This window comes from Aythya marila, assembly GCF_965140915.1.
Source record: "Aythya marila genome assembly, chromosome: 18".
Lineage (NCBI taxonomy): Eukaryota > Metazoa > Chordata > Aves > Anseriformes > Anatidae > Aythya > Aythya marila.
The window spans coordinates 12210179-12234836 of NC_139059.1; the positions used below are offsets into that span (position 1 = coordinate 12210179).

The window sequence follows — 24658 nt, forward strand, 5'->3', positions numbered from 1 at the left end:
ATGGGTATGAAGAACCCCACCTGCCTACTTTGCTCTCTGCTTGTGTAGTAGGAAGCCACACTCCTACCTGTATATCCACCAATCCAGCCTGATCAGTTCCCTGTCCAAAACCTGGTAATCAAGCAAAATACAGCTAATAGGCAATAATAATAATTAGCAATAATACAGCAATAGCTAATAGCAATTTACAGCTCAGGGCATCTGCAAGTCACTGCTGGCTGCCTCCTTTTGCTCACCACAGTTCACTGTCAGAGCTCAGAAAGGAAATGCAGAGGCAGAAACCTCAGCCCTCCTTGAGGCAGGAGTCACAGCACAGCCTCCAGATTGGTGGATCCAAGTCAGAGAAACTCAAATTTCATGCAAGAAATTGACCTCTCTGTATCTTCAGATCCACCTATCTGGACCAACAGGGTCTACACAGGGAAATGCACTGCAGCATCAATCCATCTCAGGACTTGGCACCAGCAAGCCCAAGGCCACTGAGTTCCATCAGGTTGGGAGAGAAATAACTCAGTGAACAGAAACACATCTTGAATGGAGAATGCAGCTGGGCCAGCTGGGATACAATATCCAATTCAAAACTGAAGTCTAAAAACCATTCTAGACAACAAAGGAAAACCATTCCAGTCTCTCTGGAGATGCAGACAGGAGACACAGATACATCACCGCAATGCACCAACTGCAAGAGAAACGTTTGTGTCACTGGGAGAAGTGTGCAATCAGAAGATGTGAATGTTGCCTTTGAGAACGACATCCACTGTAGACCACATAAAGGTTGAGAGGATCAATTAGCTGCATCCAAGCTTATTCAGCTTCACCACAGAGAAAGCAATCCAACCAACATCATTCAACTCTTTCAAATGGAAACCATTACTACAGCTTGTAGCCTCCCAAGAAAGCTTTAGTGCAGACACATCACCATCATTTTTGGCACTTTAATTATCATATCCAACCCAAAACATTTCCATATCCTCAGAACTAGTTACACTGTTAACCAGCCCAGGATCCCAGCCCTGCCAATGACTGCAGCTCCCATGAAGACTGAGTAGTGCCTTCTCAATGGACAATGTTGACAGTCTCTTGCACAAACACGATACTTAAGACATCACCAATTAACTGTGAAAGCTCTTCCGTGCTAGACAGGAACCACTGTGACTTCAAGTGAATCTAAGACAGAGGTCCATGGAGATAAACACAGGAAAGTCAAAGCTCTATAGATGGCTTATGGTATAAACTCAATAGCTGAGATGAAGTCCCTTATTTAATGTACATGGGGAGTTTTGAGAGAGGAAAGGCTCCAAGATAGGGTTCTACAGAAAACTGTTAACAAGGATTTGATGATGTTGAGGAAGGCACACAAAAGGCACATATATAAATGCTAGTTCTACAACCAGAAAGAATACCCTATTTTTTAAGAAATGAGTGGAAGAGAGAGGAGGACTTCCTGGAAAGGTCACTTGTGTGGTAAGAAGAATCTTTTCAAGTACTCTCTATTTTATTTTATTTTTTAATGTTGTGAATACCAGTGATAACTCATCAGAAACATGTTTCTAACTCAGTAAAAGCTTGCTTAAAAACCTCCAGCATAAAAGAAGCTACCAGAAATAGGAACAGACCACAGGGAATATATTCTCAGGAAGCAGAAGGCATCAAGCTGAAGGAAAGAGGCAGCAACATGCACAGCAAAGCAGAAGCACACTATAACCAAGGACACCCTGAAGAGTCCAGGCAGCAAGGGAAGTTTCAAGTGCAGTTTCTGACACTTGCCACTGACAAAACTCTAAAGACCTGGTAGGGAACTTGAAGAGTAAAACTCTGGGACATCTTTTCACACTAGCTGAATTCTGCCACACGAACAGGCTGTGGGTGCGTCACCCATCAATCTAGATTGGTGGATCTGAGGATACAAAGCTAATACTTTCTGTGACAATGTATTAGTATTATTTACTGGTGTCAGGAACAGCTCTGCCACACTTGCATTCAAACTTTAGATAGGGATATACTGAAGCTAGTGGTCTAGAAAATTCAGTGAGGGCTAATCACTGTACAACTCCCTTGAATCTCCATGTTAGTAGAATGAACAATGTTCCTCAAATTTTTGTTCTTTTTAGTGCTAAAGAATATAGCACAGTTATGTCTTTCACAAATAACACAAATTTCTCTATAATGAAAAGTAATAAGCAGTATATAAAGAGACAGGAAAACGACAGTGAACAGGTCTTGCATTATTGGCTACAATTTATCTGAAGCTAATTAATTCTGGAAGACAGTAGCTCCAGTGTAAAACAAAGATCCCAACTTTAACCTTTTTTAATTCTGGAGAAAAAAAGGGCAAAAAAACACAACCTTATTCTATAGTGACTCAAACTGACTGATTTGAACAACTTAGAAATAACTCAAGTATTCAAAATGCATTTAAAATAACACTGGTTGTTGGCTAAATAATTTCAAAGCTGTTCCACTACTTATGCCTTTGGCTTTATACTCACATGTGTGGATTTTGGAAAGGAACTCCAGAAGTGTTTAAAGTAAATCTTGCTGTGGACTTGAAAGGTGGATTTGCAAAATTTAACTTCAGCGCTTTGCGTTTACCTGGGAGAAAACGAACAGAAAGTAAACTTTTTGTGAGCAACAAAATACCATTCTGTAAGAGCATTTGGAAATAAACAGAAAAAATAAACACACTTTAAGAAAATGAAAACATATTTTACAATGACATTAGCAAATCATAATTTGTGTTAGAGACACAGAAATGGAGAAATGGTGTCAATTCTCATCCCATGATCTTCCCCCATCCCATTCCAAACCAGTCGCCAAACAGGTGTCCCATGGACCTTCTGTTGCAACTGGAGTGTCAGCATCAAGCCAGGACTACTAACAGCCACGGGCCACCTCCACACCCAGGCCCTGAGCTCCCTCCATGCACAATCACTCATTTAAACAGATTTCACACCAAGCTCAGCTTCAGTTAGGTGGCAAAGGGACTTACTTGGCACAGCTTGGGCATGCCTACCAGATTCAGGATGGATGACAATGGAAAAGGGGAAGTACTGGATGTGTTTTACATGATACCCAACTGCACGAGGACTGACTGGTCTGCTGACCCCTCCTCTGCCTAACAGCAAGGAGGCACGATCAGGCTTCAGCGAGGATGACAGAGAGCTGCTGTGTGCTGCTTCTGCCAAGGGGGTCACTGCGCAAGGAGTACAGCTCAGCCTGTTAGACAAGGTGGGAGAAAGCTTTGGTCTGCAGTCAACTGAGAAACCATGAGGAACAACATACATAAAGAGAGACAGAAACATGGGGAAGGCTGCTGATCACCACTCTAACCACCAGCTACGTATTTCTTATTAAAGTTGAGATGACCTGCACAAGCACCAACAGGATCAAAGATTACAAAGTGAGATGTCCCTTCCTAGCCCTTCCACTGGGCCACAATAGGTCCTGTCCCATCTGGCTGCAGAAAACCTATGCTCCTCTGTACTAAGCAGCCCCGCTTCAATCTCCACCCGCAGCTTCCCAGGATCCTGATCCCGAACCCCTCAGGCTAATCGCTTCTTGGTGGAGACCCAAACCACTCCATGCTATCTGCAGGTTGGATACTGCAACCTCCCATCCCAGGCAGCACCAGCCTTCAGCAATCACAGAATCACAGAATTGTCTAGGTTGGAAGACACCTCCAAGATCACCTAGTCCAACCTCAGACTAAGAAGTCCTCCACTAAACCATATCACTAAGCTCTACATCTAAACGTCTTTTAAAGACCTCCAAGGGTGGTGACTCAACCACTTCCCTGGGCAGCCCATTCCAACGCCTAACAAACCTCTCGGTAAAGTTCTTCCTAATATCCAACCTAAACCTTCCCTGGCGCAATTTTAGCCCGTTCCCCCTTGTCCTGTCACCAGGCACATGGGAGACTAGACCAATCCCCACCTCGCTAAAGCCTCCTTTAAGGTACCTGTAGAGAGCAAATGGACCCGATACCTGAATTCCTCCAAGACCTTTCTCCTGCCTGCACCCTAAAGCAGGTATCAGATTCCCAAACATACTGCAGGCCTTTTGGGAAAAGCAGCAAACACTGCAGAGCACAAGGTCTGCGCACAAGCACTCTGTAGTTACTCTACCTTGCACAAAGAGATAGGTGTTTTTAGTAAATCCAAGACAACAGAAAGAGAAAAAAAAATTAGAGGTCAAAGTCCTTACAGTAATTTCAGCTTGAAATATTACAAGGATGGTGACATTCATCTAAAAACAGCTTGATAAATCCAAATAGCTCAGAACTGGGGATCCACTCAAAAGAAATACAAACATCTGCAGCCTGGAACACACAAGAAAGCCTGTGACCAGCAAACACCCACCCGCACCCAGCTGAGGCTCTGCAAGGCCTGCCGTCCCAGTGACCACATCGCACGTGGCTACACTCTGCCTTGAGGTCTTTCTGCATGATGCAGTTGCTGCTGCTGGTAGGACTAGACCTACACCGTCCCTCTGACCTTCCCCAGGTCATAGTTACCACTTAGGAATGATCACCTAACCTTTGACTTCTAAATCATTAATTCAGCTTTGATCTTGCTGCAATACAAGAATCTATCTGGAAATATCTGCAAACGTGTTGCATTTTCTGAACATCACCTCATTTGTTATAAACGCCACCCAAGAAACTCACAAAATTCAGCAGCACGAAACCAACTATTCAAGGCTTTGCATCAACCTCTTAAAATAAACAACACATCATCATTTTTTGGTGACAATTCACCTGCAGATTTCCATAAAGCCCCAGCTAGCAGTACTGGCAGCCTTTCATCACAAATAATGACAAAGAAAAGGGACAGCAAGGATTTCCAGCCTGGGCACCCAACTGGCTGGGATGATGCCTGCTGCACTGCAGAGCTCAATGTACCTTTCTTGGCTATGTTACCCACATGAGACTGCACAGTAGGAGCTAGGCCGCAGGACTACAAGGAGACTAACAATAAAATACTTGTTTTTAAAAATCCTGAACACACTGCAACAGGGTGAGCAATGAACAGCAACACTCCTTTCAAAAGTGAAAGTATAGACCTGTTCATCAGAATATGGAGAAATGTCACTGTTCTTGTTGACAGCTGGTCTGCTTTGGGATACTTTCCCTTCTGTTGCATCCTCTAATTTTGTCTTGCCTTGTAAAAAATAAATCAGAAGTAAAAATAAATAAATAAATAAATAATAAAGTCTTTGGCTTGTACATTTGTAAGTGGAAGAACCCAAAATATCTATCAACTGTCTTGTGTGAAAAATTGATTTATAAGCCCAAGGTATCCTTCAACAATGCTGGCATTTTCAAATTTAATCTCTCAAATCAAGTCTCATTTATCTTACTTTTTCCTATAAAGACATTATTTCCACATTTATCCCAGATTCTCTATTCCACTGAAAAGAATTTAATTGGAGCTGTAGGGTGCCTCCCTGAGCTCAGGTGGGTGGCCTGGTATCTAAATTCTCATCAGCCTCTAAGCCTACCCTTCACTGCAGCCAGAATTTAAAAAAAAAATAAAATCTTATTTTTTATTACTTACATCCACCCCAAAAATGACTCACTTTCAGCAAGACAACACAGAGTGCATTTATTAACCAAATTTCCTCTACTACTTGGACACTGTCACTCCTAATTCTTCCAGAACAATGGTAAGTCTACATAAATAATAATAGTCCAATCAAAAGAGACCTATGAAGATCATGAAGTCTGACTACCTGGTCACTTCAAGGCTAACCAAAAGTTGAAACATTTCATTAAGGGCATTATACAAATGCTTCTTGAACTGACAGGCATGAGGCATTAACCACCTCGCTAGGAAGTGTGGTCCAGTGTCTGGCCACCTGTACTGGGTATGGCTGGGACGTTAACTTTCCCTGCGGCAGCCCATACAGGGCTCTGCTCTGCATGTGTAGCTCGAACAGCATTGGTATCACACCAGTGTTGTGTCTGATGAGCAATGCTGGCACAGCACCAGAACTCCCTCCAGCCCCCAAGAGCCTACAGGCTGGGGGCGGGCAAGAGGTGAGGAAGGAACATCACCAACCAAAGGGATATTCCCTACCATATGATGTCACACAGCAATAAAAGGTGGAAAAAGGAAGGAGCGCGGAGGGGTGGGTTCTCATTGTGAAAACATCTGTCCTCCCAAACAACAGCTACATGCGTTGAGGCCCTGCTTCAAGGACGTGGTCAAGCATCACTCACTGGTGGGAAGTAGAGTAATTTCTTTCCTCCGTGCTTCCACATGGAAGTTTGTTTGTTTTGTTTTTGTTTTTTTTCTTTTTTCCGCCCTTTCTCCTTTCCATTTTTTCCCTTTAGTTAAATTGCTTAATTAATAATATTTTTTCCTTAATAATTATTTTTTCCTTTAATTAACTTTTTCTTATCTCAACCCATGTGTTGTTTCTTTCCTTTTCTTCTTCCTCTCATTCCCCCTCCTCAGAAGAGGAGAGAGCAGTCGTGGTGGAGTTCAGCTGCCTATCAAGGTAAAAACAACACACCATCCTCAAAACAAATAATTTTTTCCTAATATCCAGTCTGATATTAGCAAATTCTCCCCTCGCACAGGTTTGTGCCACTTCCTCGTGTCCTATCAGGGAGAAGTGACCAGCACCTCCATCTCTATCTCCACTCCTCAGAGACTCGTAGGGAACAACGAGGTCACCTCCTTTTCTCCAAACTAGGATAAACAGTGAGAGGCAGACACAGCAACAACACATTTCAAAGAGCACCAGGTGACAGTAACATTTCTTTTTTAAATGCCTGTCCATACACGCACACACCATGTCCTCTTCCCTCAGCAGCTGAGCAATTCTCATGCTACCAACCACGCAGCAGAGCAAGATGCAATTGTTGGGTGGGTACAGAAAGCAGAGTTCCTAAGCTCACACTCTTGTGGCACATGTGCCTGATGAATTTCTGGAGAATCACTTAAAGGAAGCAGCAGAGCTCAATTCTGCCTTATACGCAATGCAGAAACAGAGGAGGATTTGGAAAAAAAAATAACATAAAGGTAGCAAAACCAAAATGAGAGCCCATCCATCTCTCCCCATGGAATTAAACAGAACACAACACACCTCCACATCTCTGGCGTCAATCGTCTACAGTATTCCAAAAAGATCCGACATTTGCACAGTCAACAAAAGCATTCAAAGCTAACACTAGCAATGTTGTCAGCCAACAGGGAGGCGGAGCAATGTGCACGTCACATCTGTCTCAAGTGGTCCTGCAAGGCTTCTGCAAAGCACACAGCTCCAGCAGGTCTGCCACCAGAGGAACCGGGGTCTCCTGGCAGGGCCCACCATGGAGTCCAACCTGCCACATGGCTGAAACACTGCGCAGCCACCTGACCAAACTCGGAGACCTCATCTGTCTAAATCCTTGAGTGCATCTGCTGTCTGAAATCAAAGAACAGTCACATAATTCACAACTACCCAGGGTCTTGGGGGTTGCAAACATATTCCTAAAACTTTCCCCAGCTCATTTATTCTCCCCAGTACCCCCCAGCACAGTGCAGGCTGGTGGTGCCAGCACTTGGCAGGTAATTCCAGATGATGGTTATACAATCCCTTACTCACTTTTCCTGTTTACTGTTGCACAAATTCTGCTCTCACACTGGATCCAGTGATTTAGAGCTTTTATCATTCTTCTGGTTTTATTTTATTTGCATGCCTGAATGAAACACTATCCCTCTCTTTCAAGAGCAATGGTACAGAAGATTTTCCATTTCCAGCCACGACAATTTATATAGTGTGAATGTTTGTCGTTGAAGTGGCCCAAAAGAAAGCAACACAATTAACTATGAACTCCTATCAGTAAAATCTCCTCTTCTAAAGACCTGCTCCTATTCTTTACCTATCTGCATGCTTTATGCACTAAGTTTCTCCTTCCTTCCAAACGGTGAGAGGGTGTTGCTATTTATTTTTTTTTTTTAAATCTATTACTATGTCAGTAAGTTTCTAATAGTTCCAACAATGTCAGTCTAAGACATGGATCTGGATTTTCTGCAGATCCAATCAACACAGAAGCACAACCTACACTTGGAAAGCAAACAGGATGGTTGCTTTTGCTCAAATGTTTAACACAGATCAGGATTATGGGAGACACGGCCATCTTCAGAAATGCTGGGCATTTCAATTTACACTAATGTAAACAAAATGGCACATGAAACAACACACAAAACTTAATTAGAAGTCAGACTACAGACACAGCACATATTCTCAAGTAGCCTTTCAAAATTGAGTACTTCAGCTACCCAATCTGAGTTTCATCCCCTAAAAGACTTGACAACTACACACCCTGCAGAAGGCTTCTGCAAAGCACACAGCTCTCTCTCTCCTTGCAAAAACTTCAGCCAAAACTAACTGGAGGCAAAAGAGCTTCTTTAAATATATGTGTTTTGCTGGTGATTTTGCTGCGCGCACATTTAATTCAGACCAGCTTGTTCCTCTAAAACAAAGAGGCCTGGGATTAACATTGTTTCTGAAATTAGCTAATGCCGCTATCACCATCAAGGTTACATGCTCAAAATTGTCCTAAAACATGCTGTAGAACTGTCTACCTTATGTAATTAAACATCCTTTACCAGTTTTGCTAACAATACATAATTCTAATCATTGACTGCTATAACACCCACATCTCTTGAGAACGGTGAATTCACCAAAAAAGTAAAAGTTTGGAGGAAGAGGGCAGAGAAGGCTAACTGTGGAATATATTGCTTTTTCTTAAGTGAGGTTAAACCTCAAAACCAGACCTGAAACTATAAAGATTTTTCAGTTAGGGTCTTCCCAATTTTGACTAATAGATCTGCCAAACTGCTTGTTAATGGTCATAATAAATTCAGATTACATTTGAATGGAGGATGGCCTTGGTTTTGATGAAGTGGTAACAGAAGCTTATGAGGGAATCTAAACAGAAGCGTATCTATTCTAGGTTATACTTATCTCAGAGCCAAAACAGCTTTTCATTGCATGTTCATTTTCTATCCATAAGACGATAGTAATACCTATTTCAAATCTTTACACTCATAAAACAATAGTATTCCTGTGTTCAAATCCATTAAAAAAAAAAATGTCTGTTTTAGCACCAGGCTGCTGCATAGCACTGAGATAGCAGAGGATATTTTCCTCATGTCCGCCTATCCAACAAAGGCACATCCCTTGACATTTCATTGATCATAGCCGAAATGGACCCAGCAAAAAGCAGCTGGGAAGCCTTACAAAGTACACACAGGAGATCACCTACACAATGGCCACAGAAGAACAACCCAGACTCATAACACACACTTGTTTCCTGCTGGTATGTAGATGCTAGGTTAAGTACGTAATTATTTATGTGCTGCTATCCATCACCAGGATTAATCCAGGCACTTGGCTCTGCAGTTACAATCACTCTTTTTGAGGCTGCTTTACCATAACCACAGCCAACCAGTCTTCGTGCAAGAGGAAACGTCTATCTGGTAGACAATGTGAAGTACAAAGTATTCCTTCAGAGTTATACTCTGTATTTTCACTTCACCTGAGACAAATACAAGTTCAACAAGCCTCTGAGTCACTTCCTGTTGGAGAAAAATCTATTTTTTCCTAGAATTTCCCTACATTCCTGCATGCCACACATCAATAAGAATGATAACAATGTCCCAGTTATACATATGAAAATGCTCAGTTTCCAAGCAGTAAGACTTTCAAAGCAGAAGTAGATAAATGGATTTTCTTATAGGTTTCTGTCTTACAGGGATACAAACCGACCCCTGCTAAAGTGCTTTCTGCTTCGTTCAAATCTGCAATGTCAACCAGTTGTTGTCATGATGCAAATGTGTTCTCTCCGGTTGGACACCAAAGTCTCTCTGCTGCTTGCAGAGCAGCAATACACCAGAAGCCAAGTCCACACTTTATTTCCTTACTCTAGAAAAAACAGAGAGGAAAAAAAAATATGGCAGAAAGCAGTAGGCAAAAAAAAAAAGGCAGAAAACCAGCAGGGAGGGAAAAAAAAAAAAAAAAAAAAAAGACATTGTAATGAACTTTGCAGCCTTTATTATCTTCGCTTTGTAATACTAAAACAAGTTAAAGAGAGAAAATGATGAGGAAAGGATGTCAGGAGGAGGAAACAATGTCAGGAGGCTAGGCAGGTTGGGTGATATGCTTGGTTGAGAAGGAGGCTGGATGTTTGACGCTAACTTTTTAAAAATGGAAAGCTGCAATCCAGGTCCGACTTATTCCAGGGCACCTCAACACACAGCTAGTGCATACTCTCACCTGAGCTGGGGGAAAAAAAAAATCACAAAAGAAACAACACAGAACTCTGTTTTTCCAAGAACTCCTACTATCTGCAATACAAATAGTTAGATCATGTCTGCAAACAAAATTCCTGCTTTGATGTTCCTGATGCTGACGTCCTGAATGCACCCAGGATTCACTGCTTGCTGTCTGCTCCTGCCAGGACAGTGCTCCTTTCCCATAAACCCTTCCAACCTGCATTCTTTCAACTACATTTCCTTCCTTTCCAGTCTTGTTTATGGAGCACTCTTGTTCAAGTACTCCAAAAACAGCACTAACTTGTGAGTAAAGCAATGTCCAGCTTTGCCCTCAAGACATACTATTTTTTCAAGAAAAAAACCAAAAAAAATCAAATCTTGAAACAAAACATGAAGAACTTCAGTACATACAGCAGTTTAGTTGGCAAGCCTGAATGGAGGGATAAAACTATTAACTAAAATTCCAGTTTTCTCAACTGTATCTACAGAAACGCACTTTGAAGAACAACAGCACAAACATTTTCAGTACGTTTGTTACATTTCCCTTTAATGAAACCTGTGATTTAGAACAGTCCAAGAGCCAGAATTCAGATCCAAGATGACAACTTTCCACTCCAGGAACATACTAAGTATGCTCATTTTTGGAAGTCACCTCACTGGAGCATTTATCCATGTCTACTGCCCCAAGCATGCTTCCACAAAAATACAGAAGCCCAGATCAGGCAGGACTCTGGGACAGTTACTGGTCATTACCTTCCCCAGTCATGCAATCATTATGAAGTAACACATTTCTACTGAACAAAATGCTAGCAAGACCTTTCAGTAATTTAACAATGGGAGGTGGCTCACAGTTGCGCAGATCCTCTCCGCACCAGCGGACGTGCCCATTTGCAACTTGCGAAATGTGGTTTTTGTTGTTTCTAGCAGCACACGCAACTGCTTCTATAAATACCTCTCCTACAAAGCCTGGTTAAAGTAGGTTAGGCTTCGAGAGCAAGAAACTGCAATCAGATTAAGATCAGTTCTCTCAGACAGGAAACTCCCATCAGTAAAGTCCTAAGAATGAAGTCTCTGAAGTGTCTAAAATCCACCATTAACCTTCAGCATTTATTATCCCTGATGCTACCCTGTGTGAAAATGTCATCCACATGAATAGACATAAACAGAGTTAAAACTATTTGAGCTTTGTGAGCAGATCAGCTGCAGGAAAAGAGCTTAATTCTGTGCCTGTACAAGCATTACATGCTGAATATTAACAGGACACCCCTGAACATGTATGGCTATGTGCACAACACTGCTGGTACCAGGCAGCTCTCTGACCAGAGAGAACAAAACAGTAATGTCAAAAGTCACCTTTCCACCAAAACTGGAATTCAGGCAATTTCCAGTTGGAGAGCATGAATATGTCACTCAGCCACACTCAAATGCCAAAGCTGGCAAAACACTGGAGAGAATCTGGAAGGTCCAGTTTTTCCAAGCAACTTCGCCCAGCCAGCACATTGGAGTTACAGCCAGAGAAGATGCTTGTGAAAACAGGGCTGCCCTCAAAGGCATGCTTTGTTTCAGTCATAGATACTGCAAAATTTTCATGGTACCCATGGTTGATGCCATGTCATGTTTCCTCCTGCTGCAGCATAATCCTATATAGACCATAGTGGAGCAGTTGTCAGAAGGAAACAGTCACACTGGCCTGGGAAATTTACTGCAAGGCACCTGGAGCCCTTCCTGATGTAAAACAACAAGAAATTATGCAAAGGGCTGTGCCAGGTGCTTTTTCATTATAAAACAGCTCAGCAAGTTCTAAAATATACTGTGAGGAGGAAGACTGAGGAAGGGTGGGGGTGGGGGTTGTTTTTGGGAGTTGCTTGTTTGTTTTTCCCAATTTTAGAAGCACACAGACTAAAAACAAGGGAAAAAAATCTGCCCTTGAGGCCTTTGCTTAAGGTCAATGGAAAGGATTTAGTTTCTTTGGATAAAGCAACATGTTTCCATCATCCCTCTAGTTACCTTATGCCAGAAAAGTGGCAACGTCAATCACAGCCTGAATCCCACTGGCTCCATTACATAGCTCGCACCCACCCCTGAACCTTGCGTATTGGGAAGAACAGCAGGCATCAGGAGTGTGGGGCCTTCTTCCATCTGAAGACAGAGTTTTTCTGGGGGGAGGGACCGATTCTGTTCACCTTGGAGCTAGCATATCAGGTTTTGTAATTCTGAAGACTAGAGACCGTGACAGAAACCCGACAAAACCAATAAACACTGGAGTATAGGAATGTCTGCAGGAAAGAATGAAGAAAGCCCTTGGCCATCAAGCCAGGAGGCATCTCCTGACAAAGCAGCTTTGGATTTCCTAAGTGTAATTGCTGATAACCCTCTAACTCAAAAAAAGGCCCACATGGCACTCACTGATGTCTCAGCTGGGATTAGCAGAGCAAGTCGGAGCTCATTTAAAAACGTCCCCTAGGAAGCCAACAGAAATGATTGAAACTTCTGATTCCTCCTCCTTTGAAAGGCTCTCCCTTGCCTCTTGCTTTTCTCCCATGGGCTGCCATCACATGGAGGCTCCATCCCTTCATTCATCAGGTTGTCCCCTGTCACTGCTCAGGAAGAGGCAAGGCATGAGAGGGGCTTCAGTCCCCAGCCCCAGCTGCTCCTGACGGCAGTCAGAAGGAACACCCTGCTCCACATCTCCATGGCACAGGAGGCTTTGTTTCTGCTGCTCCCTGCTCAGAAGCCTGTTAAACAAACTCCCTATTTTTTTGTGCCTCATACCACCTATGTGAAGGGCACTGCCCAAGAAAGCACTTATTTTCTGCAAGAGGTTTCAGCACAGGCAACACTGATCCCTGCCAGTTCCTGCTCCCAGTGCAACTCTTACGTTCATGTCTTCACACCTCCCAAAGACAAGCACTTGCAGCCCTTCCAAGGTGTACAGGTACCAAAGCACTACCAAGGAACATGGACCCTCTCCTCAGAGCGGAGTTCAGGCAGCATCCCATCCCAGGACACGGACATGCACACCTTGAGCACGCCAGAGAAAACTGATCAAATTGTTCTGAAAAACGATTCAAACTGATTAGTGAAGGCTGAGAGGGACACCACAGGAGCCCTTAAAAGTTAGAGACAACTGAAGAGGTACCAACACGCATTATCTGCCACCGACTGGTTGGCAAAGCTAAGGGAGTGTGTGCATGAAGACATTAATGCTGCACAAACATGCACAAATAAAGTGCTGGAAACAACTTGTGCTAGGGTGAACAGACTTGTACCAGAGCATGCTTTCAACACACGGAAGACTCCAGTAGGCAGGGGTTGATCAAGGCACTGGGCTTCTTCTCCACTTGACAACTGTTTCCATTAGCAAAAACCCTCTGCAATGTAAGGGCAGCAGACCTCCATGTTGAGATTGGATCCAAAACTTTGCAACATATGCTTATTTTTCCAAATATTACCTGATACCTATGCATAGCTAAAACAACACTGGGCCAAATTTTCAAGTTAGAATCCACCTCATGTAACCTTTGTTCCTTCTCTGTGAGCTCCCAAATATCCTGTTCTTTTGAACATCTAATCAATGTTTTTAAAGACTTACCAAGGAGCTGACCCTTTCTGAAAACAGTCTCTATCTGCATTCGTAGAATCATATCCTATCCTGAGTTGGAAGGGACCCCAAAGGATCACTGAGTCCATTCTTGGATACACACAGGACCACACAAAAATCAAATCCTATGTCTGAGAGCATTGTCCAAATGCTTCTTGAATTACGGCATGCTCAGTGCTGTGACCACTGCCCTGGGGAGCCTGTTCAAGCACCTAAGCACCCTCTCAGTTAAGAACCTCTTCCTAATATCCAACCTGAACCTCCACTGATGCAGCTCTGTGCTGTTTCCTCGGATCCTATCACTGGTCACAAGAGACTGGTCATCAACACCTGCCTCTCCTCTCCCCTGGTGAGAAGGTTATGTAGGCCATTGCAACTACTACAGAACAAATCAAAACACAAATCAACAGAACATACGTAAGCTTTTAGTTGGCTTTCAAAGCTCTGAAAGTATTTTACTATTTTTAACTCCTCCTTCAGAGAATCTCTGCTCAGCAAACCCAAGGCAATGTTTTGCTAAGCCTCAAAAATGGCACCTATAGACATGCACAGATCTATTTTTGTACTTCTCCAATCTGTAATTTCATTAAAAAAATATATTTTCATTCAATTGGTAAGAGCTAGACCTGGAGAACACTTCTCTGAACACATCCTCTTGTCTCCTTGTGAACCTTCAAACCCTGTCCCATCAGGCAGTCAAGTTCACACAAGGTGCTCCGGCCCTCCAACATTTTGAGCAACACAACCCCAATCCAGCAGCTCAGGCATGTGCAGGCTTTCAGAAAATGAAGGACCTGCCACTGATCATCCTCTCTCCCTGTCATGTAGTTCCTTGGCACTTGTATTTCAGACACAACCCAAGTTTGTCACAGTCCACCCAGCATGGCAGCAGCAAGAGCCTCACTACGGCCACACAAAGTTTGACTGGCTCCAGGGCCCCTCACTTGCTCACATCCTATTTTCACAGGACAGTAGATTCCTGATGCTGTAATGGACATATGCTATGCAGTACTGGAAATTTCCTCTAGAAGGGATTCACTGTGGCCATGATTCACTACTGCATCACAGCTCTTCCTGGAGCACAGAGTACTTTGCTTTTCCATCTCTAATTCCTTGAAAATCAAAGGAAAATTCACACAGCGGGGGAAAATAAAATACCTTAAACAACTATTGGTCTGCTTTCTATTGAAATTCTTTTGTTCAACCCATTTTTCATGCTAAAGTCCAGTAGAAACAGCCAAACACTCCAACTATTTCTCAGCACCAAAATAACTCATGCCTGACAGGCACTCAGAGGAGGCCTTACTAAACATGACAATGCTATCCTACAAACACTGGCTTGTAGTTTCAGATTTCTTAAGGAAAAAATTAGTATCTCCTTGTGTGCTCATAAATGAATAAATAAAAAGCTTTAAGCTGTCTTTTGAAGACTTCAAATTCAATTTGTAATTTGCTGTAGCAGGAAGAATAATATAGGAAAGAGTCCCCTTGTTTTGCACTGCTGAGATGTGCATGAAAGCATCAGACAATCAGCTTTTCCAACAGAATTTGGAACTTTAACAGATTGGCAGCATCAAAATCTCTTCATGAGGATGCATGGGACATTCCCGATGTTTTCATTCAGCTGCCAAAACACCTGAGAGCATTAGGAGTGGATCTTGCTGCTCTGCACACTTCGCTGGAAGGACAGAAGTCAGAAAATAATGAACACCTCTTCCAACCCTCTACTGTAGGCTGGCTGCAGCAAGGGAATTGTCATGGCAAGGCAGCCTTCAACAGTTTGCAGAGAAACTGAAACAGCCTCTAGCCTGCCAGTAACTGGCTGCTCCTGTAATTCTTCATCAATAGGTACTTACGTGACAGAAATCTTCATTTTTGTTTGCAAAGTCAGCACAGATGGAAGCACTACAATGTTTAAATTTCTTTCTAATGAAGAACTGAATAGCAGCACACAAAAAATTCTGAATCTGAACCAGCATCTCTGCAACACTATACTCCAAACAACTTCACATAAACTTCTGCAGCCATAAACTACATAGAACACAACTTTGCTAAAGCAGTCAGTTCAACTCTAAGAAAAGAACTCACACTCTGCTATTCCAGAGAGGATGGAACTAGTAGGAACGGATAGATTAAGATCAGTAGCTCATGTGGGGCTTTTTTTAGAATCCTAATGAAAGCAAGAATCATGCAAAAAGTAAAGAGCATAAAGAAACAAGGAACTATGTCAATATAATCTGCAAAGGAGGAAGCTGAATATTTTGTGGTTTTCCTTTTCTATGCATTTCCAGATGAGTAAAATCCCTATGATTCTAGCTACAGTGAAACCAAGCACCTAAAGATCATGGCTCCAGCATACAAATCACAATCCTTAGGTACAGATTCTGTCAAAGGTTATGCTTTCTTTCTTCTACTATCTAGATCAACACGGTCTGCTTCTCAAATGGATCACAGGTGAATGAAGACACAGAAACCAACTCCTTCCCAAGTGCAGGAGCTTCAATAAGAAAATGCTGCCTTTCTATCACTATGCCTTTTTATTACTATAAAGAGGTGCTTTTTACTCACCATGTATTATTATTATATACAGCATTATTTGCAGTCTCCAACCCTGGAATATGGATCCCACCATGCTTGGCACTAATGTCACACAGAAGGAAGACCTGCACTTGGGAACATGAAGAATGAGCACAGCAGAATCTCTGATCACTTCACGCCTGTGTTACCACCACCAGAAGCAGCCTTGCTCTCTCTCATAGGTGCTCAGCCCTGACTTCTTTATCCTGGGTTAGTTTTCATCAGTCTGCCACACCCATTACCTTTGCTGTCTGCTGCTCCCACTATGTGCTAGCACAGGAAAAAGTAAAATGAGCAATGCTACTGTGGGAATAGAAATGTTGTTTTTGCAGAGTTACATTGTTTAGAAGGAGGGAATGTGGTACTGAGATATGCCTACAGTGATAAGAAAGCTTAACAGGCGACCTTGTAAAATGCAGACAACCAGACTCCTTAGGACAAATAGGTGAAAATCACGGTGTTAAGTCAGATAAGTGAAGAAACATTACCATTTCAAGCAGTAAAAATGGCAAAAGGAAATTGAAATTTGACAGGCCGGCTACTGAAGGCCATGCATTGTTTGTGAAGCATCAGATAGATTGTGAACCTGGATTACCCGCTCAGTGGGGAAACAGGGGAGGGTCCTGTCATCAAAAAGTATATAAACTGTGTTTTGGAACTAGTAGAGGCGCTCTCTCCTGCTTGTGGGGCGCCCGCCACTGCAATCGTGAATAAATTACTACTTCACTGAGATCCTCACCTGAGCCTAAGTTATTGGCTACGGAGTGTTTCTCACACTACCACCTTCAACATTATTTTTCACAGAATTACAGAATGGGTGGGGTTGGAAGGGACCTCTGAAGATCATCCAGTCCAACCCCCTCGCAGAGCAGAATCACCTAGAGCACCTTGCGCAGGATGGCACCCAGGCAGGTTTTGAATATCTCCAGAGAAGACTCTACAACCTCTCTGGGCAGCCTGTTGTAGTGCTCTGTCACCCTCCCAGTAAAGAAATGCCCCCTCACACTGAGCTGGAACCTCCTGTGCTTCAGTTTGTGCCCGTTGCTTCTTGTTCTGTCACTGGGCACAACTGAAAAGAGACTGGCCCCATCCTCTCGACACCCTCCCCTCAGGTATCTATATATACGTTACTGAGATCTCCCCTCAATCTCCTCTTCTCCAGGCTAAACAGGCCCAGTTCTCTCAGCCTGTCCTTGTGCAACAGGCACTCCAGTCCTCTCATCATCTTAGGAGCCCTCCTCCAAACTCGCTCCGGTACTTCTATGTCCCTCTGGTACTGGGGAGCCCAGAACTGGGCACAATGCTCCACGTGTGGCCTCAGCAGGGCCGAGCAGCTGGGAAAGATCACCTCCCTTGAGCTGCTGGCAACACACTTCCGAATGCAGCCCAGCATCCCCTCAGCCTTCTGGGCTACAAGGGCACATGCTGCCTCCCTCCTGGTCTGTCCAGCTAGTAAATTCTGAACGCTCCTTGCAGTCCTGCCATACACACTGCTCTTAGCAACCTCCACAGCAAGGAAATGATGGAATTGTTAAATCACTTCAGGTCACCATCACCAACCTGGGGCAGTGTTCAAAGAATGAGGCCAGTCACAGGGCTGGAGGAGACTCACATGAAGACAGATTAAAGAGCTAAATCTGTCTGCAGTTTGTCTCGCGAAGAATAAATATAATAGCCTATAGATATATAGGCTATGCAAATAGGAAAGAGGAAGCTGTTATAGGAAAATAATTAGCAATGATAGCAGACAGAAAAACACTTTTGGCCTGAGACCTAGCATACAATCTCCCACATGAAGAGGTGAAACCTCTGAAATGGCAAGTAAAACTTTCAAGCACCTTCTTCATCAGAGGACAGTGCTCCTCTATCACTGAAACACTGACCAATGTTCTATCTGAAGGGAACTTACAAGAATTTAAAGGGACTCCAGTACACCCACACATCCTATATCATCCAGTAACACCCTTCCTCAGAACCAGTACACAGGACAGCCCTGGCACCTCTCTGTTGATGCTCTCCTTCCTCCAAAAACTGCCTAAACAAAATTTCAAAGGCCACCTATTAAATGCCCTAAACGTGACTTGCTGAGTACAGTATATGTAGTAACTATACAACGTGCATGCTTTGAAGAGCACTCTTAGGCAACATGATGTTTTATTCCACATTTAAGTCTCAGGTGTCCCCAAAGGGCACTTTGTATCAAACACACGATTTAAATACCTGTTTAGAAAGACTAGTCAGAGCAGGAAAACCAGAGAAAGCAGCAGAAGTGAAACATAACTAAAGCAGAAGTCTTGCTGCCATCAAAGAACAATGGCAATCACTTCAGAAGTGCCTCCTCACATATGCACGTTATTTTTAAAAAAATCTTGCACAGTGGCTGAAGTATCAGAACTGCTAGCCTGCAAGAACATACTTCATCATGGCGTTCCTTTAATGTTATATTTACCCTACAGTTTCTTAATCAGAGAAATAAAATTACACTAGAAGTGATCTTAAAGTCTTGTGTTATATATGGAGTGGCAATTCGTGTCGAGAAAATTGTTGACATTAATAAAGAAGGGGGAGATTTGGGAATCTGGCCATGGGGGTTGGAAAGACCCATGGTTGAGATAACATTAGACTCTTAACGATGAGGCCATCAGGAATATAAAAGAGTTTAGAGGGAACAAAGAAGGGTGATTCAGGAGACTCCATGCAGTCTGGGGTTTCTTGTTCTCCAGCCGTTAAGGCATGGATGTTTCTGGGTGTTTGCTGTTGTTGTTATATTCAAAGTTGTTTGACCAATGAAAAGTTGTTTTGAAAAGAACTGCTGTGGAGAGAAGGGTATAAGAGGGGAGCCTGCCCTCAAGATAAAAAAGGCAGCACCGAGAAGTTACATCAATAAAGAAGCAGGAAAAAGAAGTGAAGAGGAACAGGCTGGCAGAATGGAGACCAGGATGGGAGCAGGCACATTGATTGCCCCATGAAGATAGGTTCAGCCAGACTCAGCAAACTGCTCAGAGAAGCTCGTACAGAAAGTCGCTGGAAATAGGCGCACTGGAGCTGGAGAGAAGCGGACCTGTGCACACAGCTGCCTCTCGCTGGTAAGCAGTTGCGCATTATGGGGAATCATACGTCCTTAGGAACAAAGACTGTCCGGGTAACCTTACAGCTCATTCTCCTTCTGAACAATCAGACGGTTTATGAGCCTGAAATACGGGACCAAACTGAGGTCAAGGTGTGGGACTCTGCAACTAAAAACGACAAGGTTGCAGTGGGATTGCTCGGCACCTGGCGAGCAATCTCTGACGCCTTACAGAGTCATGTGGAGCCACAATCACAAATGTGTGACTTGCCAGATAGTGAGGGAACTGCGGGCTCCTTTACTGATCCGACTGCTACGCCATCGCCATCTGCTGCCACAGCCATCGAAGGCTTTTGCAAGAAAAGGAATGGAAAATGGAGACTGTTAAGTTATGGAACTTAAAGGATTGTTTGTTACCTTTCCTGATTGTACATATGTATGGGCATACTCTGGTTTAGTATGTAAAGCAATGTTCTGTATATTTAGAATGTTTGATGTTTGTGTGTGCGTGTTGGTGGAGCGTAGACTCCCTGCACACCCAGCGCTGTTTACTTGCCTTTTATACCTTTTAGAAATATTTATTTTATAAATATTACAAAATTCAGATTGAGTTGAGACCTCATTTATAACACTTGGAAACACTTTTTTTTTTTTTTTTTAAAGTTTTAATGTTTGCAACCCCTAAAGGAAAAACAAAAAAAAACAAAAAACAAAAAAAAAAAAAAAACAAAAAAAAAAAACACCAACAACAGAAGGAACAGACCCTGAATGCTTCCTTGTCTCTTGAAGGCAACAATGTTTTTTCTTTCAGTATACAAGCTTATCAGCAGTTAATGGCAAAAAAAACACCCTTAGGAGACTGCTCAGCCAGTCCTAGCAGGCAGCAAGCAGGGAAGCGGAATCACCTGGGCCACTACCTTTGCACAAGAAATGGCAAGGGGAAGCAGCAAAAACCTGTTCTCCCCTGCAATGGTGGGAAGGTGATCATGTTGAGACCTTTCCCCCTTCTTGAATATAAAATGACTTTACTGCCTTGGTCTCTCAAATACAACTCAACGGAAAAACATAGATCTCCTGCCTCAGCCAACGACATACAGTTTTGTCAAATTATTCAAGAAGGCTAAGCTGCAGTTCTGAACTGAGATATTTGCTATTATTTTTCATGAAAGGGCAGGGTTTGATCCCAAAGTCTCTACAGCTATTTCTCAACAGCTTACAAGAGGAATTCAGATGTCTGTTCTACATTCCTTTCATTTACAACAAGAAGAAAATCTGCACAACTCCTTCCACTATACACCTTTGATCTTCCTACCTGCAGAACAACAGCCCAGGTTCCCTTCTCAGCACAGAAACACTGTGGGAATAGAAATGTTGTTTTTGCAGAGTTACATTGTTTAGAAGGAGGGAATGTGGTACTGAGATATGCCTACAGTGATAAGAAAGCTTAACAGGCGACCTTGTAAAATGCAGACAATCAGACTCCTTAGGACAATTAGGTGAAAATCACGGTGTCAAGTCAAGTCAGATAAGTGAAGAAACATTACCATTTCAAGCAGTAAAAATGTCAAAAGAAATTTGAAATTTAACAGGCTGGCGACTGAAGGCCATGCATTGTTTGTGAAGCATCAGATGGATTGTGAACCTGGATTACCCGCTCAGTGGGGAAACAGGGGAGGGTCCTGCCATCAAAAGGTATATAAACTGTGTTTTGGAACTAGTAGAGGCGCTCTCTCCTGCTTGTGGGGCACCCGCCATTGCAATCGCGAATAAATTACTACTTCGCTGAGATCCTCGCCTGAGCCTAAGTTATTGGCTACGGAGTGTTTCTCACAATTTGGGGGCTCGTCCGGGATCCAGTCACCTACTGAGGAGCCCCACCACCGCAGCAGCAGGAAGGCATGCCCTGCTGATTTCAGCGGTCCTGTGCATCGACGGTGGCGGTTCTGCGGAAACCTGACAGAGGGCCCGAGACTGGTTAAAGAGGCAGGATCCGTGAAGTAGTGGGGAAAGGAAGAAGGTAGGCACTCCGGGTTTTTAAGAATCGATCCGGTAACTCTGTGCACAGACCAAGGTAAGAAATATTAAGTATTGCCTTGGGGGTCCTGTGATCTGGTGTATGGTAAGCCCTTGCACGGGGAAGTGCTGGCACTACACCAGGGGAATCTGGTGTACGGTAATCCTTGCACAGGGAAGTGCTTGGAAGTACACCAGGGAATCTGGTAAACTCAGGTGTGCGGTAACGCTGGCACGGGGAAGTGCTTGGCGGTACACCCCCATCTTTCAGTACGTTGGTGTGTGGTACACTGCAGAAGGGAAAATTCTGTAGCACATACTGGCGAGGGTTAGGAAAAATGGTAAAATATGAGTTCCAGGGGACAGGGAGATATCCCTGGGGGAGTGCCTACTAATAGTTCTTCCTGAAGAATGATAAGAAATTGGAAACATAATCCCAAAATTAGAGGGATTGTAAAAGAAAAATAATTTAAAAAAAAAAAAAAAAAAAAAAAGGTTAAATATTGTGTATCAGTCTGGACAAAAGAACCAATTAAGGAAACAGCAGTATTTTGGCCAAAACACGGGTCTGATGAAAATTCAGGCTTTAAATTTATGTGTAAACAATAAGATTCCTTTTTCAGAGAAGGAGCCAAGTTATGCTCCCTATAATCTTAATATTGAACTGGTGGCAGCAGCAGTCACTCCAGGAAGGGAGACAGGGACTGTAATTAACACTGTCCCTAAAGAAGGATCGTACTCTAGGCTCTGGCAAGAATTAGAACAAGGTAGAAGATATGTTGAGAATTTTGCCTTCCCTGATACTAACAGTACTAACACTAACTGTGTATCCTCTTAGGTGAACTACCCCCTCCTCCTTACCAGCAGAGAGGTTAGGACTTTTAAGAAGGAGAGGAAGTCTTTATTCAAGGACCCCAACAGCCTAGCTGAACAATTAGACCAGTTCCTACGACCTGATTTATACTCTTGGGGGAGGGAATTATGTCTATAAGTATGTTGTTTACAGGGAAAGAAATGGGAATGATCAGGAGGAGAGCTGCTATACAAGAATGGGAAAGAGCTCATCCTCCAGGACCAGGGGTAATACCGGCAGGGCAGAAATACCCACTTGCCAATCCTGACTGGAATAATAATAGTGTGCAACACAGAAATCATATGAGAGACTTAGTGTCAGAATGAGAAAGTACTTGGGGATGAGACCTGAGGACCCAGTATCCCAAGGGCTCTTGAAAGTTCATTGTGTGATTAAAGCCTGGCAAAATACGCAGAAAATGCTTCAGAAGGTGGGGGGAATGTAGTGAACAGTCACTGGGGGACCCTCCTGCGGGAGGCCCTGGAGGGGTGTGTCTGGAGGGGAGATAAGAAGGGAAAAAAAAAAAAAAAAAGAGATCGAAACTAATGGTATTGACAGTGCAGCGGGTAGTGAGGCAGAGGGTTGGAGAAAGATGAAGAAAATCTTCAGGGGGAGTCAGGGCCAGGATGGAAAGGAGAGGAAGAGAGATGAAGGAATGGCAGGCAAAGAAGGCTGCCTGTGTTGTGGCCCGAGTCCTAGCAGAGACAGGCTTTGATAAGATGTTTTAAGTGTGGCCAGGCTGGCCACTTCGAATAGGAATATCTGGAGTGGAAGAAGGAGGAAAGAAGGAAAATGGGATGAAATATGCTATATTGATATGTTGTTTCAGTATCTTGGAGGGAAAAGGTATGGAATTAAGTTGGACCCTGAGCCTTTGGTGCTGGTATTAGAAAAGTACAGGCTGGAGAAAAATAAAGGAAGTGTTAAAAGTCTTGCCGAAGGTGTTAAAGGTGTGGCATGTAATATTTAACAGAGCTGTTTGAAATTGAATGAGCAGGGAAAGGTGATGTAGGCATTATCTAAGTAACAGTCTAGAAGTTTTGGTATATTTGCATATTTGCTGTGGTGTCTGTTCAGTTTCCCAAGCATCGGGGAGGGGGGAACAGCCTGCTCCACCAGCGGCCTCTCCAGCGGCCGCAGGGGGGCTTCGGCTCCAGAGCCTGGAGCGCCTCCTCCCCCTCCTTCTGCACTGACTTTGGTGTCTGCGGGGGGGTTTCTCACTCTCCCAACTGCTGTTGAGCAGCAGGTATTTGTTTGTTTCTTTGTTTGTTTGTTTTCGTGGATGTGCTCTCACAGAGGCACGGACTGTGTTGCTCATGGCTTGGCTCTGGGCAGCAGTGGGCCCCTTTGGGGCCAGATGAAATTGTCCCTTATCTGCCACGGGGAGGCTTCTGGGTTTTTCTCACAGGGGCTGCCACTGCAGTTTCCCACCCCCCTACTCACAGCCCCCGAACCTTGCCATCAAACCCAATACACTGGGGAACAGCTAGGTCATTACTGACTTGTAAAGTATCAGGGATTAAATTAACTAATGAAACCCTAAAAAGTGATGGGGGTAGAAGGGGCTGGGATAACAGTGCCACTTTGGGGGGGGATACCAAGCTGAGACTAGGGGATAAAATGATCACTGGGCAATTATTGTATGTATCCAAGGCAGAGACTAACTTGTTGGGAAGGGATTTGATGATTAAATTAGGCATTCAACTAGTAAATTATTAGACTGGAATAACAGTGTAATTAATGGAGTGCTCTCAGGCCCTGAGAGCAAACGTATATTCACCTCTGACTGGAAAGACCCTGAAATGGGGGCGGAAGCAACAATATAGGTGGACAATTTTACCTTGGGGGGGTTTACAGGGCCACCTATCTATATGGATAAGTTTTAAAAAAGATTTTGGAGCAATTACAACCTCCCAAGGAGGTATTAATGTTAACAAATATGTGGATCATTTTCTGTTGTCAGGACAGGAGAAAAGAGTTGTGAAGAAAGCTACTAACAAACTATTCAACTTTCTGGGAAAGCAGGGCTTGAGAGTATTGAAAACAAATAAATAATAAATTACAATATGGAGAAAGAGAAGTCAGGTATTTAAGGCATCTAATGTCTGAGGGAAAATGAAGAATAAATCCAGAGAGGATTCAGGGAATTGTTGAAAATTAAGAAAGAACTAAAAAGTTTTAAAAGAATGATTTTTTTAAGGAATCAGGAGCCATGAAGTCTGAAGGAAAACGGATACTCCCTGATGGGAGAGAAATGCTGAATAAAGTGATAATGAGGC

General features: G+C 43.3%; 1 protein-coding gene across 3 annotated transcripts in view; it reads right to left on the reverse strand.

The window, feature by feature from the left end:
* Window positions 1-24658, reverse strand: part of MAP2K4 (mitogen-activated protein kinase kinase 4) — a 109965-nt gene that overhangs the window by 62912 nt on the left and 22395 nt on the right. For all 3 annotated transcript variants that reach the window (XM_082774995.1, XM_082774993.1, XM_082774994.1), the window contains one exon: window positions 2490-2592. In XM_082774995.1, the coding sequence (XP_082631121.1) occupies window positions 2490-2592 (103 nt within the window). The remainder of the gene's footprint in view (window positions 1-2489; window positions 2593-24658) is intronic.